We start from the raw sequence: 16,332 nt of genomic DNA, 5'->3' as shown, positions 1-16,332 counted from the left end.
CGATTGGGTTGTTTCTGATCGACGGAGACCCATAGATCATTGAGGATTGTCCATATATCCTCCATACATTCATCTGTCTGTTTTAACCTGTTTGCTCTTGTGTATAGGTCATACACCTGGATCTTGTCACCTCCACTCGCATATGTAATCTCCAGGCTCTTCCATTCGTCCCTGGCTATTGGATATTGAGACACCCGATTTACTAGTTTCTGCTCCAAGTTTTGAATCAACCACGTGAACACGCAGTGATCTCCTTGCTGGATCGATTTTTGCTGGAGGGGTTGGGACTCCAGTAATGTGAGACATCATTCCCCTCCCACTAATTGTCGTCGTCATGTGGATGGCCCAAAGCGAGTAATTTTCACCATTAAGTTTGGTTCCGATCAATAATGGTGAGGTATCGACTCTGTTAGTTTCAATTTTGGAGTTCTGGATGGTTTGGTATTGTAGGTATGATTTGTTGGCTTTGTGTGATGTTGGTGCGCATAAACTCAGCGAATAATCGAGCGAACTGCTCATTTTCTGTTGGTTTTTGTGTTTGGTTGTCATCAGATTCTGACATGGTTTGGTGATTTGAACAAGATCTGCCAGATTTTGGCCTTTTTGGTTTGAGATTGGTTCCGAGACAGTGATGAGACTTCTCTGAGTCTCACCCCCCGCTCCGATTCCATCTTGAATTTGGTATTGACCATAGATAGGAGAAGAGTTGTGTAGAGAAGATGAATTGTAGGATATTGTATTGTGTATATTCATTGAGACTACTACTCTTAAATAGAGATTTACGTATTGTGTACAAGGTATGATTTCACAGAATCATCGGAAATCAATTACTCAATCAATACAAATTGATTTATGCTGATTTTATTCTATTTCCTTCCTTAGATGATTCTGATTTTTCTTCCTTTCTTAACATTTCTAACTAAACTAACGTATTTTTGTGGGCTTTCAGTTAAACAAAGAAATATCTTTCAAGTTATTCCAATTATTCCAAGTTATTATCAAGTTTGCGATATTCCATTTTTTCTTCTCATCTTTTTAACCCTCTCATAGTCATGGTAAGTTGAGCTTACTACACATAGAAAATGAGGGCGTGACAGAAGGTGTTGGAGTTAATCTTTCAACAAAGAATTTCCAAGAATTTGGTTTATGGGGTTGTCATGACTGCACTTTGCTAAGAATAGTAAAGCCCGATAAACCACGACTAGGGGTAGGAATTAAGGAAAATGGATAGAAATGGGAAAGGATACATGGATCAATCATATTAGTTGTGTCAAAAAAACAATACTCCCTCCGTCCTAGATAATTTGTCCCAATTTTCCATTTCGGTCCGTCCCACATAATTTCTCCCATTTCACTTTTACCATTTTTGGTAGTGGACTCATATTCCACTAACTCATTCCTACTCACATTTGCTTATAAAACTAATATATAAAAATAGGACTCACATTCTACCAACTTTTTCAACTCACTTTTCATTACATTTTTTAAAACCCGTGCCCGGTCAAAGTGTCCCAAATTATCTGGGACGGAGGGAGTATTTCAATTGAATAGCTCGATCATAAAGACTCCAGCTAGGGGATCATACAAAACAACTTGTCAATTGAATCAGCACCTTCTATTCCACCACATCTCAACCTGCAGATTTAGAAATACATGTAGAATTGAGTATAAAGGTACTCAGTGAACACATTTCAAAAAAGACACACAGTCCATATATACACTAGTCCGTATAGGAACTATGACAAGACAATACCGTTTGCATAGATAAATATTATCTTAAAAATACTTCATTTTTAGTATAAAAAACATTTTTAGATCAACATCATTGATCTAATACAATCATACTCCCATTTACAAAAAAGTTAAAAAAAATATAAAAAAAAGCAAAAGTACGAAAGAGAACGAAAATAGAGAAAAAACCACTAGTAGTGTTAAAAATATAACACATTATTTTAAGCATAGTTAAAGTCCAATAGAATGTTCCCCCTTTAAGCATCATTTTAAGCATAGTTAAACATAAAGAGTGTGGTCGAGTGGCATGAGACTCGTCCATTCTTAACCAAATGATCAGGGATTGATCCTTGCTGTTGGGTATGGAGCAGCTTTAAATCCTTGGGTTAGCTGCTCCATCCTTTGAAGTGCTTACATATCAGCGTGGAGAATATTCACTACACCCATCGGTGAATATCCTTGGTTATTACCAAAAAAATAAAAATAAGTCCAACAGACTGTCCTTATATGGTGGGATTGAATCTAATATGTCATTTTCACTAAAAAAAAACTGAAATCAGTATATATATCTTATAAGTAATTTCTCATATCATCAATTCAGAATAGAACACTATAGATTTCTTTCAAATATCTCGATACCATTTTAAAAATAGTGTTCAGTCAATTTATTTAACAATGCTCGCTAGATTCTCTTAATTTGATAGCATGAAAGAAAGAGAGTGAATTTCTAAATCATGGCCCCTACCGAATTTATAGTTGTACAATAAATGCTTGACTTCTAGTCTATAAGATGTGGACTTTATACATATCTAAGCGACCTATCTTCGTGTGTTGATGTTTCTATGCGCTTTCGTTGTTCCACCGACACATCTTCAAACCAAATTTCAAACTTTATAGTACATCATTTGATATATTTTGAAAGTCATGAGAAATCATATTCAAATTTCAGTGATGCGACCTTTCAATGTTTGGTGAGTCTTTTTTTTTTTCTTTTTTGGCTGTTTTGTTTTTATTATCGTTTAACAAGAAAAAAAGTACAATAAGTAACGCGATATTAATTGAATAAGTTCGGTTGTTACAGTATGCAATTACATTGTTGTGAGTGAAAAATAGAAGAAGCTTGGCGTGGATTATTAGTGTGCACTAACGTGTTGAGATTGAATGCGTTGATTAGAGCAAATAATTGAGAAGCGAATATTCTATAAATAGAAATTTTCAGATTCGAAAAATACTTCATCCTCCCTTAAAAAATTGATAAGTTTTAATATTACACCGTTCCATAAAATTAGACCAAGTATAAATATGAAAAAAAATTATCAAATAATAATCCTATATACTCCCTTCGTCTCACAATAGGAGTCACATTTGGTGTGGATACGGATTTTAAGAAATATAAAATATAGTGGGTTGGAAAAAAATTAGTTTAATATGAGGTCTATTTTTTTATTGGTTTTATAATTGAATATAAGTGAAGTGAGTTAGTGGAATGTGAGACATAATTGTATGACAAATCGAAATAGCAAAATGTGACTTTTATTATGGGACGAATTAAGGGAGTACCATTTATAACGTGGACACTAATACTCTTTTCACTTGCCTTTTTTCTCCCTCTTATTTTATCAACTATATATTTAAATTTATGTAATTTATAAGTATGTCAATTTTTGGAGGACTAATGGAGCATGTAAAAGGAATGATATTCATGTAAGAATGGCACAGTAATTAAGTCGATGTCAATGAACACCGCACAGAAGCCAAAATCTAATACTAGTGGAATAAAGTAAGTCAAATATCCTCAGACAATATTGCTGGCGTTTCATAATATAATCGTACTTTACAAGATTAATCATATCAAGCTAGTTTATAAATAATAGAACTGATACTAATTCAATATATGACATTGGATTTGAAATAAGAATAACAACTAGCTAGAATTAGCTGTTCCATGTTAGGTATTTTCGAAAAGGCCAGCATGTATTGCAGGCTCTCTTTTGTCTATCTTCATTAATCAAAAGAAATGATTAAAAAAAAGCAATTAAAAAGAGCATCACATATGAAATTATGAAAGTAAATTAGTAGTATCATTCTTATTATTCTCTCTTTCATTTCCTGGCTAGTTTGTCCTCCGTATCCATGTTCATAAAGAGACGTTGCTGTCTTTTCTACATTAATTGACTAGTATACTTACAAAGTTATTTTTTAAATCCTTTTTTGTTTGTATTTTAATTCTTTTTACACAATTAGGAAATGTAGGTGACTCACAAAAGTTCATTATTATACTACCTTCGTTCATCAATAAACTTCTCATTTTGCCGTTTTCTTCTGTTCACCAATAAACTTCTTATTTGCTTTTTACTATTCTCTCCGTCACATTTGAAAATGACCCACTTTCCTTTAGTTTTTCGCACCCAAGATGACCCATTGCTAAAAATAAAAACCTCATTATCTCTACTTTATTCCATCTCTCTTACTACTTTATTCTCTCCAATTAACAAAAAAAAAACAACATAAAATCATATGCTCTTCGAGAAATGGATCATCTTCCTAGTATTTTAATGGTGGTATATATAGGTAATAAATTGGGATTGATTTCTATAAATGGAAAAACTCATACTTTTATCCGACGGACGAAAAAAGAAAGTAGACATATTTTCATGGAATAGAAGAAATATAAAAATATAACTCACATTTTACTAATATTTTCAATTAATTTTTTACTACATTTCTTAAAATAAGTTATATGTCAAAACTCCTATTGTGTTTGGGTGGAGGAGGGAGTATAACTTTTGATAACCCGTCTTCCTTCTTCCTTAAGTTCAATATAAGAACTAATGAAAGCGAAACATTCAATCAACAGTAATTGATGTAATGTGGAGTATCTCAATCATGAAAAAAAAACCTTGATTCAACTGCAAACAACCTGCAATCACTCGATTAACCCGAATCAAACATTAAAACACGAATCCACAAAAATCAGCTACTAATTGAATAAAATCAAATGCACACAAAACTGAAGATGAGATAATCCAACTTTTTGGAATTAATGACCTTAAAATGTATCTATCACATATAATTACAAACACGAAACGAATTTAATATGCACAAGTTGAAAGCCAAAAAAAAAGAAAGAATGAATTTCAAGAATCGAAGGAATAGGTTGGCTTGAGCAGATCGTAAGGCGCCCATAGCGCATCGAGCGGGCAGGGGCGGCCGGCGTCGAGGCGGGCCCACGGCTTCCCCTTCCCGCTCCAATGCAGCAGGCTCACTGGCCCCGGATGGAGCTCTCGGCACAGGCCTCGGAAGTTGTCCCCTCCGAGGCCGTGCTGGTTCCATCTGTGGTCCACCGCCTCGATCTCCCCGCCAAACACCAGCAAGAACGGCGGCAGCGATCCCAGCTCGTAGATTCTCATCCTCTTCTGCAGCTCCATCCATTCCTCGATCCTCGCCGTGTATCCTCCCTCGCGCCACCGCTCGAGGTCGATGACCATCACCCCCGTGTTGAAGTAGCACGGCCTCCGGTTTGCGAAGGTGAGGGAGAGGGAAGGGCTCGACCAGAACGTCGGGGTGAAGTAGGCGGTGAAGTTTGCGTTGCAGTATTCCGGCGCGGCGAGGACCTTCCCGCCGGTGAGCGGGATGGCGGCGAGGTTGGCGATGTCGTCTACGAGGACGAGGTCGGAGTCTAGGTAGACGACGCGGCGGAGGCAGGGGGGGAGGAGGTCGGCGAGGTAGCTCCGGGCGTAGTTGAGGGGGCAGTCAAGGGCCGAGCGGATGGAGGTGGAGATGAGCCCCGCCACGGCCGAGTCTCGGAAATGGTAGATTTCGAACTTAAGGTACGGGAACGAGGCGATGACGGTGGAGGCTAGGAGGGTGGCGTTGGCGGAGGCGGACGCAACGAAGTGGAAGATGACGTTTTCGGGGCAGGAGGTGTGTTGGAGTGTCGACAGGATGGCGGCCATCGAGCCGCGAAGGTAGGCTGCGTCGAGGGTCATTGCCACGTGGACTGCCTCACTTGAGCAAATCTGCCCCTCTGGAACCAACTGCTGCTTCTGCTTCTGTCCCATTTTGGGGCATGTTGGAGCATTGTAGAATTGGGGGGCTTCCTTGAATTGCTGTGAGGCTAATGTTGTAACATGAGAGAATATTACTATTAGAGTGATGAGAAGAGGAAAGAGTGGAGGTATTGTGATTTTCTTCATTGGATGGTATGTTTAGGAAATGAGAGAGTGGGAGAGGGGCTTTTATTTGATATGTGGATTGTGTTAAAAGTTTTAAAACAAAGGGACACGCTTTAGGGATTGGGATTCTAAATGAAATACATATGAAAACAAAAATGTCAAAATGATATTTAAGTGGTGGATGGGCTAAGTCAAAGATTTTCAAAGGGGATTTAGTGGTTTCACACTCATTCTAGATCTTATATGGAAACTTCCTTAGGTTTGATGGGACCCCTTATTGTTCTTCTCCATTCTTTTTTTTATGACAAAAAGGGAATTTATTTCGGTGATTTAATTAGATCTCACCTGTATGTAATAATTAGTAGATATGCAAAGAGCCAAAACACTCAACAAAAAGGTTATTTGCAATAACTCGACATGAAAGATATTCGCCGAATTTATATTCGTGACCTATAGTTATAATTTAGACATTCCTCACGTAATTAGTTACCTTCAATAAGGAACCGGTTCTTAGGCCATCCACAACGTTGTTCCTATACAGTTCCTAAACCGTTCCTTAAACTACTATTTGCGGGCCCCACTGTACTTTTTTACTCCATTCCTTAACTAAGGAACGGAACCTGCAACCCTCCGTTCCTTAACCGTTCCTTAACCGTTCCTTAAATTACTATTCATTCAATTTCATTTTTTATTTTTATTTCCAACTCAATTCAATTAAAACAAACACACTTTAATAAAATTAAAATAACATTACAACTTAAAATTCAAAAAAATAGAAAAAGACATAATTAAAATCCTAAAAAAATAAAAATTGACATAATTTAAAATACAATTTTATAGAGACAACCAAGAATAAGTTTGTCCCACATCGAAAGTGGAACATAAAACATTCAAGGATGTCTCTATAAAATAGAGACAACCAAGAATGAGTTTGTCCCACATCGAAAGTGGAACATAAAACATTCAAGGTTGTCTCTATAAAATAGAGATAACCAAGAATGAGTTTGTCCCACATCGAAAGTGAAACATGAAACATTCAAGGATGTCTCTATAAAAGAGAGACAACCAAGAAAGAGTTTTTCCCACATCGAAAGTGGAACATAAAACATTCAAGGATGTCTCTATAAAATAGAGATAATCAAGAATGAGTTTGTCCCACATCGAAAGTGGAACATAAAATATTCAAGGATGTCTCTATAAAATAGAGACAACCAAGATGAGTTTGTCCCACATCGAAAGTGAAACAAAAAACATTCAAGGATGTCTCTATAAAATAGAGATAACCAAGAATGAGTTTGTCCCACATCGAAAGTGGAACATGAAACATTCAAGGATGTCTCTATAAAAGAGAGACAACCAAGAATGAGTTTTTCCCACATCGAAAGTGGAACATAAAACATTCAAAGATGTCTCTATAAAATAGAGATAATCAAGAATGAGTTTTGTCCCACATCGAAAGTAGAACATAAAATATTCAAGGATGTCTCTATAAAATAGAGACAACCAAGATGAGTTTGTCCCACATCGAAAGTGGAACAAAAAACATTCAAGGATGTCTCTATAAAAGAGAGACAACCAAGAATGAGTTTCATAAATTCGCAAGCCCATCAAATATATATGGGCTAATACGAATTTCTAGTATTCATTTATTTGTAAAAATTGTTTTTAAATATAAAAAACAATTTTTATAAATAAAAATATTTTTTTTATTAAATTCGATTTTTTTAAAAAAAAATCGAATTATTGCGTCACCGTGACGACGCCCACTCGCGGGGCAGCGAGTGAGCGTCACGCGTCGAATGGGAGGCCGCCACGTCGCCTCGGCGCGTGGCGGAACGTGTCGTGCCGCGTCTCGCGGGAACGGCACCCGGCACGGCACCTGCACGGAATGGCGACGACACGAGCGGCTGCAACGCGTGCCGCCGCGGTTCCGTTCCTCCGGAACGAAATAAGGCACCGCAACGGCACGCGTTGCGGATGCTCTTATATTAATTGCCGATTCTGATTCATTGGCGTTGGTTCCAAGAAAATTTAAAAACAACTTTTCTTCGATTTTGAACTATTAGAGCGGTTGAGATTGCGGCTGTGGTTCCGATTTAAAACAGCCAATTTTATCCCAGATCAATTTAATCATTTTTCGATTTATACTCCCTCCTGTTCATCTTAGATGATATGCTATTCTTTTTAATTTGTTTCAACAATGACACATTTATATATTTAATAACTTTCTCTCACCAATTAATATACTCATTCATTTTTTTTATCTCCAATTAAATATATATTTCTTTTTCTCTCTTTATTTAATACTTACATCCCCTCTTTCTCTATCCACTTAACCACATTAATCAACAACTCATAAAATCATGCGCCGACTAATAAATATACTCCGTATCTTTTTAGTCGGGACAAAGGTTAAAACTTTATAAACAATTGGTCGTAACGCAGTTAGTAGAGTGGAGAGTGGAGTTTTGCTGACCTTTGAGGTCATGAGTTCAAACTTGGCCACCCGTTAATAGATTTTCGATCTAATTCTGCAAACTCGATCGAACTGGATTAGTCTGATTTCATCTTTGTTCGGTACTAGAGATGTCAATGTAGCCCGCAACCCGTGGGCTGCCCGAATAGCCTGCCAAATTTATAGGGTTAGGGCTGGAAATTTCTAGCCCGATAAAAATTAAACTCGATTAGCCCGCACCCGATTAACCCGCGACCCGTTAGGGCTAGACAAGAAACCGATGGGCTGGCCCGAAAACTTGATAAAATTTCTATTATTCTATTTTTTACTCCTAATTCGACACTTCATTGATTAATTTTATAATATAGATAACTAAAAAAATAACTTTCAATTTTATATTAAATATACAAATTTTATATTGAATTTTTATTAATATAATAATTGATAAATAAATTAAAAACTTCAAATTCACTTAAAATATTTAAATTTCTAAAACATGCATTATAATTTCATGAAATATCTCAAATATTAGTATTTGATCATGTTTATGATTGAGTTTGACCATATATCTAAAATTTATCATAATTAAATATTTTACATTTTATGAATATAACTAATTTTCATCATTATTTATTGGATTGATCGCATGTTAATCTTATCGGTAGCAACCCGATTAACCCACTGGGCTAGCCCAAAACCCGAGCTTTTAGGGTTATGGTTGAACTCTTACAACCCGAAAGAATTCACAACCAAATTAGCCCGCACCCGATTGACCCGCAACCCGAGTAAGACTGGCCCGAAACCCGATGGGCCGACCCGATTGACACCCCTATTCGGTACACATGTCTCAAACCAAAAAAATAAAATTAAACTTAGTTTAGTTATTTCTTTAATTTGGAAAAACGTGTTATTGCGCATATTTTTATACGGGGCATTTATTACTATTGTAGAAAATTATTCTCTCTTTTTTAGCAATTATTTCCAATAAAAATAATAATTAGTTAAAGACAAATAAACTTGGTTGACAATATAAAAGAATATAATGGCAAGTCAAGTCAACAAATAAATTCAGTGAATAACAAAAGGGAACGGAAACTTGAAATTACATCATCACTTCAGTTTGTTCTACTGAATATTATTACTGTCAAGATTTAAAGATGTAGTATAAAAAAATAAGAAAATTTATGCTGGTATATGTTCATTTATTTTAATTGTGTATAATGCAATACACTGTAGTTATCAAATTTCGGCAGACATAAGTACTTGCATCATACTCCTTTTCACCAATGTTACTTGAGTCATTTTTTCCACTTATTTTGAGAAAATGAATATAAATAGTCTTAGTAGAGAGAAAATAAAGTAAGAGAGAATAATGCAAAGAAGAGTTTTCTCGTTCATATTCTCTTTCTTACTTTACTCTTTCTCTCTACTGTAACTATTTATTAGTATTGTTTTTCTAAAACAAGTGTAATATAAAAATGACTCAAATAATATGGGAGAAGGAAAAATATACTTTTTGGAAGATCAAAATACAAAGCAAATTGATGGTGCGAAGATCAAAATACAAAGCAAATTGATGGTGCTCTATAGAATTAAATACTTTGTTTAATGTATACTTTTTAGAACTTAACAATAGTCTATTTTAGAAAATATCATTTGACGTGCGTATCCATATAATCTCCTATATTAGGATTACATGATAAGATTTGATAGAAAACTCAGGAAATTCATTATTAAATAAAATAGTCTGTCATAATTTTCTTTGTTAGAGGCTTAAAGCTGCAATCATGGAAGAAAAAAGAGGGTGAGCATGGGGCTGGCCAACAAAGTGCATAATGCGGCGAAATGGCGAAAAAGTTCTCAAAAGTTTGCATGGGTAGATAAATAATTTGCATTGCAGCCATATTCCTATTTGTAGCTTTCTTCTACTAGTGTTCACTTTTACCCTAAAACTTGATTTTGGAATAAAATCAAAATATAAGAGGTTTCGGTTTGCAAGATTGTATCCAGACATTAAATTTATAGTGTGTTTGGTTCATGAATTTTAATCCCACAACTCAATCATAGGTGGATAATCATAAGATAATTAGTCATAGCTAACCCCTAAGACTAAAAATCTCACAACTCAATCCTAAATTATATCTTGATATTATTTTATCTTGAAAACTGAACACCACCATACTATACTAAATTAATTGTGCCCCTTGAATAAGAAAATTCGAATCCAAAAAAAAAGTCCAAACCACTAATAACTTGTATATAAAGGAAAGTCTAGAGTACAATCGTATCACTAATGAAGTCATGATTTTCTAACTGTGGTCCAAGAAGTACAACTTATTTGTATTAGTGTCATTAGAGTCGTAGTTGAGCCGTGAGCGAACATTATTAGATGGAGCTAGGTGGAGACTTCGCGAGGCACGATAGTGATCACACTTAGAGGGTGTACAGTTGGCAAGATTAAATCTCATGATTAAATATATATTATGTTTGGTTTATAAGATTGAATCCGACAACTTAACCTAGATAGGTATGAAGGAGTTGGCAGCGGAAGCATACATAAATCAATTACATAATAATTATGATTTATTTACCAGATTATTTAAACAAAATCTATTTGCGCAATTATCTAATGTATCATGCTCATAACTTGAATTAAATCATGCTTTAGCGTAATTGAAACCTAAAACATGCTTTCTACGGATTAGCCATTTTACCTTGAAAATTCTCCAAAGAATCGAAGATAGTTAGCGCCTTCTCCACGTGAAGATCTTGAGTACTAAACCACAGATCTTCTGACAGGTTCCCGGACTGTATGCTGATATCAGTGTGAGCTGATCTCACCAGAATACTAGGACTTAAATAAAGAAGACAAAAATTCTATCTCACGGAGGAGAGCAGAAGGAAAAAATCGTCCCTCTTAGTAAAGGAGAGGGGGGCGAAAATTATTAATGAAAAATAAGTGTATTTTCTGTCTCCTTTATTCTCATATTTATATTAAGTCATATATTGGGCCTAGTTAGGGATCTATGAAAGGTTTTGGATATGCCCCCCAATTAGCTTTTTTACTAATTAAATTGAACCCACAATTTAATACAAGCTTGTATTGGAATATTACAAGCAGTCACTACAGAAGTAATATTGCACTACCCATCCAAATCAAACTACGAGTTTCCATTGTTTGTCATTCATTTCCCGCGCTTAAGATAGAAACGTCTATTAATTAATTAGTGTCTGCTATGAACTTAATTAATTAACATATTATTAATTCCAAGAGTGATCACTACAGAAGAAACGCTTATTTATTATTCATAGAGTAATCAAACTCTAACTAGCTAGGTTCCGAATAATAAAGCCTTGTTTCGAGCTCATCTTGAGGACGTTATCAAACGAGACTCATCTCGCGAACGATTCAATATAATAGCAATCCTAGCACCGCTAGATATTAAGCACCACTACCCAATATATCATGATTATTGGTTTGCGAAAAACCCGCACCATTTGGTAAGTCAAAGTAGTGTATAATCAATACCGTATGTTCAATGCTAACGTACATTGATTAAGAAATAAATAATTTATCAAGACCTCGTCTTTCAATAGATAACATTGAATTGAATCTAGCATAAAGACTTGTCTCGCTGTTGATCCAATTCAATGCTCTACCACACCAATGTCATCTTATTTCAGTAACACTTAGAAATATGCGGACTGATATTGCAACCTTTCACGATATGTAGTCTAGGCCTATCTGGGTTGTGAAATTCTTAATTTTCTTTGTTCAGAACTGACCGTGTTACCTTAGAGTGGACGACGCCCACAACCGGTCTACTAAAACAAAGACTTAGACTTTGTTAAGTTACTTATACATTTAAACATGCAATAAACATCCATTAAATGTAAAACATAACAACATTATGACAAAAATAATTTGTTTCATTCATTGGAAAATAAAATAAGAGTTTTTACAGTATTCAATCACTCGAAAGGTGATTTCTAGTATACAAACTCTAACAAGGTAGTCTCATGATAATTAGTCATGGAAACTGAACGACACCTTAGATGTTGGCAGTTCAGCCGAACAAGAGAGAGGAAACGGTGTGGAGGCCGTGGCCCTTTACCATTGGTAGTCCAACCGAGTAAACGAACGAGAGGTGTGATAGAGAAACAAATGTGGTTGCGTCATTTGGTGCCTGCATAAAGGACTAAATAAATTGAAAATTACATTTCCATAATATTGCATTATTACCACTCCATTCCTTCATAGTTGAGTCGTTTTCCATTTCCGAAAGTTTCTTTATAGTTAAGTCATTTTCATATATGGTATATTAATTCACTTTTTTTTTCTTATTTCCTTCTCACTCTTACTTTATTCTCCCTACTTTATTCACTTTAAATTAATTTTAAAAATTAAATGTGAGGAAAGTTGATGGAAAAAGTTAGTGAAATGTGAGTCTTACTTTTATATATTAATTTTATAATAAAATATGGGTGGAATGAGTTATTGTAATGTGAAATACATTACGAAAAATATAAAAATATAAGGATACCAATGAATTGGGCACGGAGGAAATATATTTTAATTTATAAATAATGAAAATTACTAAAATATTCTGCATTTATGCAAAATTACTAGGTGGCTTGTGTGCTCCGGACCCCTATATACTTCCGTCTTTAGGTGTAGTGCTCATCGCCCAACAAAAAAAATATCATAAATTATTCATTTGAGTTTGAGCTGAATTTCATGTCTTGACTACATTTGCGGTACTCAAAAATTTAAAATGGAGATAATTAATTTCAATGACTTTCTAAAACTAATTTTGTTTTGGTTTTTTTTAGTATTGTTTTTATTTCATTTAAAATGTCCACTTTTACTTTAGGACACGTTTGATTGGGCTGTTAAGATATGCTAGGATTGTATAGTTTTACCCCAATCTGTATGATTTAATTATGACTTAGAGTATCTTAACTAATGTTTGGTTGAGCAAGGCATATCCACGGTAGAATTATACGTCTGTTTGATTTGGAGTGACTATATATGTATACAAAAATGTATTGCCAAGACTAACCTCATTATTTTTTGGGTATTACGAAAATATCCCTGGAATCCCTAATGCTGTGGCGCTTATTTTTTGGCTATCTCCCACTCAATTCACTCTCTCAGTTTCTCACTATACCATCTTCTACACTGGACTGCTGCGTGCGAGGAAATCCAAGGAAAATCGGTGTCGTCGCTTCCCAGGTAACAAACGATCTCTTCACGAATGGTAACTTACAGTAACTGCTTGTGTATTCATTTGAACGGTTTAACATAAACTCATTCCATTATACATTATTCACGATTGTTGGTGTACGCTCTACCTATGTGAAATTGATTTCATGATTATTGTGGATTTAGTTGAAATAATTGCAATAGTCCTTATTTCCTTCAAGATTTACCCTGTTCCCAACTTGATATGTGATATTGAATTGGTGGTTATGAACTTGAGCTTTGTTTTCCGTTCTTGTGCTTGTATCCCTTCTAGTGTTTGAAATGGTCAGTGGACAGGAGAATAGTCATGACAACGAAGGGAGTCCCTACGCAGAGGGTAATGTTTTCAACTCCGCTGCTAGACTAACATGTATTAACCCTGAAACGTACAAACTTTTATGTTTAGACACATCCTACCTTATTTCAGGTAGCACTCCCATTGGAAACAGTAGCGGCGTCAAGGGTGATCGGTCGAGGCGTTGTTGGTTAGCCCGTGAGGAGGCCGCACTTATATCAGCCTTGAAAGAACTGAATGCAAACAAGTGGAAGGCGGACAATGGCTACCGGGCAGGGTATTTACTTCGCTTGGCAGAGACGATCCGTCGTGAAATACCAACATCAGATATTCATGCACATCCTCATGTTTACTCAAAGGTCACTACTTGGAAAAGGAATTACTCCTCACTTGTAGCTATGATGAATCGAAGTGGAGTTGGGTTCAACAACAATGGAGACTTCAAGATAGATTGTAGTGATGAACAGTGGGCACAAATTGTGCAGGTATTTGGCTAATTCTAACTTTTTATATAGACTGATGTTGTTCATTAAAGCATGTGTTTGGTCTGGCATAAATTTCAACAAAGTAAATTAAGTGAAATTTTTGCATTCATTACTATTTGCTTTGTTTGCTGAAATCAATTCCCACAGAAAGACAACAATGCTAGATACATGAGGAACAAATCATGGCCTTTGTGGAACGAATGGCAAGAGGTCTTCGGAAAGGATCGCGTGTGTGTGATACCCCAGATGCAGTCAACAAGATCTACGGCAAAGCAACTTCTTCCAATGCAAATTCTGGAACCTCTCCACACATGACACTGGAAGAGTTGTTCCCAGATGAAATGTATACCGACGATGTTCTTCCTGAAATGGTGGACGAGAGCCGCCCCTCTACTGAAGTACCCGCTGCTACTGTTGTGAACATGGCTCCCAAAAAAAGAAAGACAGATGATAAGATGGATAGAGTCCTTCAATTGATGAATCAGATTCGTGAGGATACTAATGAGTGTCTGAAGGAAATCTCCACTAGAATTGACTATGAGTTCGATTTAAGTACGAAGAGGACAGAAGTGTTCGAACAGCTGAATGGTATACCAGGTCTGACTCTTAAACAACAATTCTACATTTCGAAAAAACTTGTCAAGGAACCAGAGATAATGGACCTATTTAGGGGTTTACCAGAGGTGTCTCGGCCAGCCTTTGTCCTGGACCTCCTGGAGATCGATGGAATGATCTGATCAATGTGGCATCGTGATCCACCGGTGTGGTAGTATTTTGTCATCTATAAACATTCTAATGTTATGGATCGCTAGCATATCAATATTTTGAACTAAACTATGCATATGTATTGGTCTAACTATGCTCTTTTGGCTTGTATTACTTTGTAAGTCAGACTTTAGCATTTGACAGTATGAATGTGTGAACAAACTTATGTTATGTGACTTATATTACTTATGGTTTATGATGATGCTATCTCATAATTTTTATTTGTAGTTGATCATTTGTGATTCAATATTTGAAACATTTCCTTGAACCTCTCTTATGGTCACCAAGCACCATACCTTAGTTAAAATAGTGCATTGTGATCGACTTCTAGTGGTGTGAAAACCATGTGAAACAGCTGCAGCAAAGGCACCAGAAACTCCAGCAAAAAAACTAACAGCTACTGGCGATAATGGACCAACTTCACTGGCATAATCGAAGAATATTTGTAAAAAGTGAGGCAAAAAAAATTAGCAGATAATTTAAGCATTGTTCTAGTTATATCCTATATAATTTACAACAAGGCTCTATACCAGAAGCTAAATTATTGCTTAAAAAAATTCATAAAGACATATCTTTAAATCAGAAACTAAATAACTATGAAAATAAATAATGTTATCTACACTGCGATTATGGACATAACTATCACAGATTGATATCGATATTATTTTTTTGCAAAGAGAACCAAACAAGAATTTTTGAGGTATTAGCAACCAAATTTGCAAATGAAGTATTAACAGAAAAAATAGGAAGACTTTTTCAATTTTCTCTGGCTTGCAATACTTATGGTTTATGTTATCCCATAATTCTTATTTGCAGGTGAACATTTGTGATTCAATATTTGAAACTTTTCCTTCATTATTTAATACTTGGAGTCATGTCAAGCACCTGCAAATAATCTAATTTGAGTCATTTTTTGGGCTATCACATCAAAGATAATCGCAAATTCAGAAAACCAACAAATACAATATAGCATTACTAATAAATAATCCAGTTACTACTTGATCGGTTAATGAAATAACAAAATAAACTTCAAATTGTTTACAAAATAAACAATATATGTAGTTTACATCCTAGTTCGCTCGTCCCACATTGCTTGAGCTAGGTCGTCCCTCATCTTAGTCCATGCAGCAGATGGTTCAATATTGCAAATGTGATCAATCACAGCATACTCGTCTTCAACC

At 35.5% G+C, this 16,332-nt stretch overlaps 1 protein-coding gene across 1 annotated transcript; it reads right to left on the bottom strand.

The window, feature by feature from the left end:
- Positions 1-4,742: 4,742 nt before the first annotated feature.
- Positions 4,743-6,032, bottom strand: LOC121766123 (probable galacturonosyltransferase-like 1). The gene has a single exon (XM_042162468.1). It carries the CDS (start codon positions 5,925-5,927, stop codon positions 4,869-4,871), a length of 1,059 nt encoding a protein of 352 aa, XP_042018402.1. The 5' UTR covers positions 5,928-6,032; the 3' UTR covers positions 4,743-4,868.
- Positions 6,033-16,332: the final 10,300 nt, after the last annotated feature.

The sequence above is a fragment of the Salvia splendens genome, chromosome 14, assembly GCF_004379255.2.
Source record: "Salvia splendens isolate huo1 chromosome 14, SspV2, whole genome shotgun sequence".
Taxonomy (NCBI): Eukaryota; Viridiplantae; Streptophyta; class Magnoliopsida; order Lamiales; family Lamiaceae; genus Salvia; species Salvia splendens.
This window is presented reverse-complemented; position numbering and strand designations above follow the sequence as displayed.

Coding starts and splice junctions, on each gene's coding strand:
- LOC121766123 (XM_042162468.1), bottom strand. CDS start 5,927: ATGAAGAAAATCACAATACCTCCACTCTTTCCTCTTCTCATCACTCTA.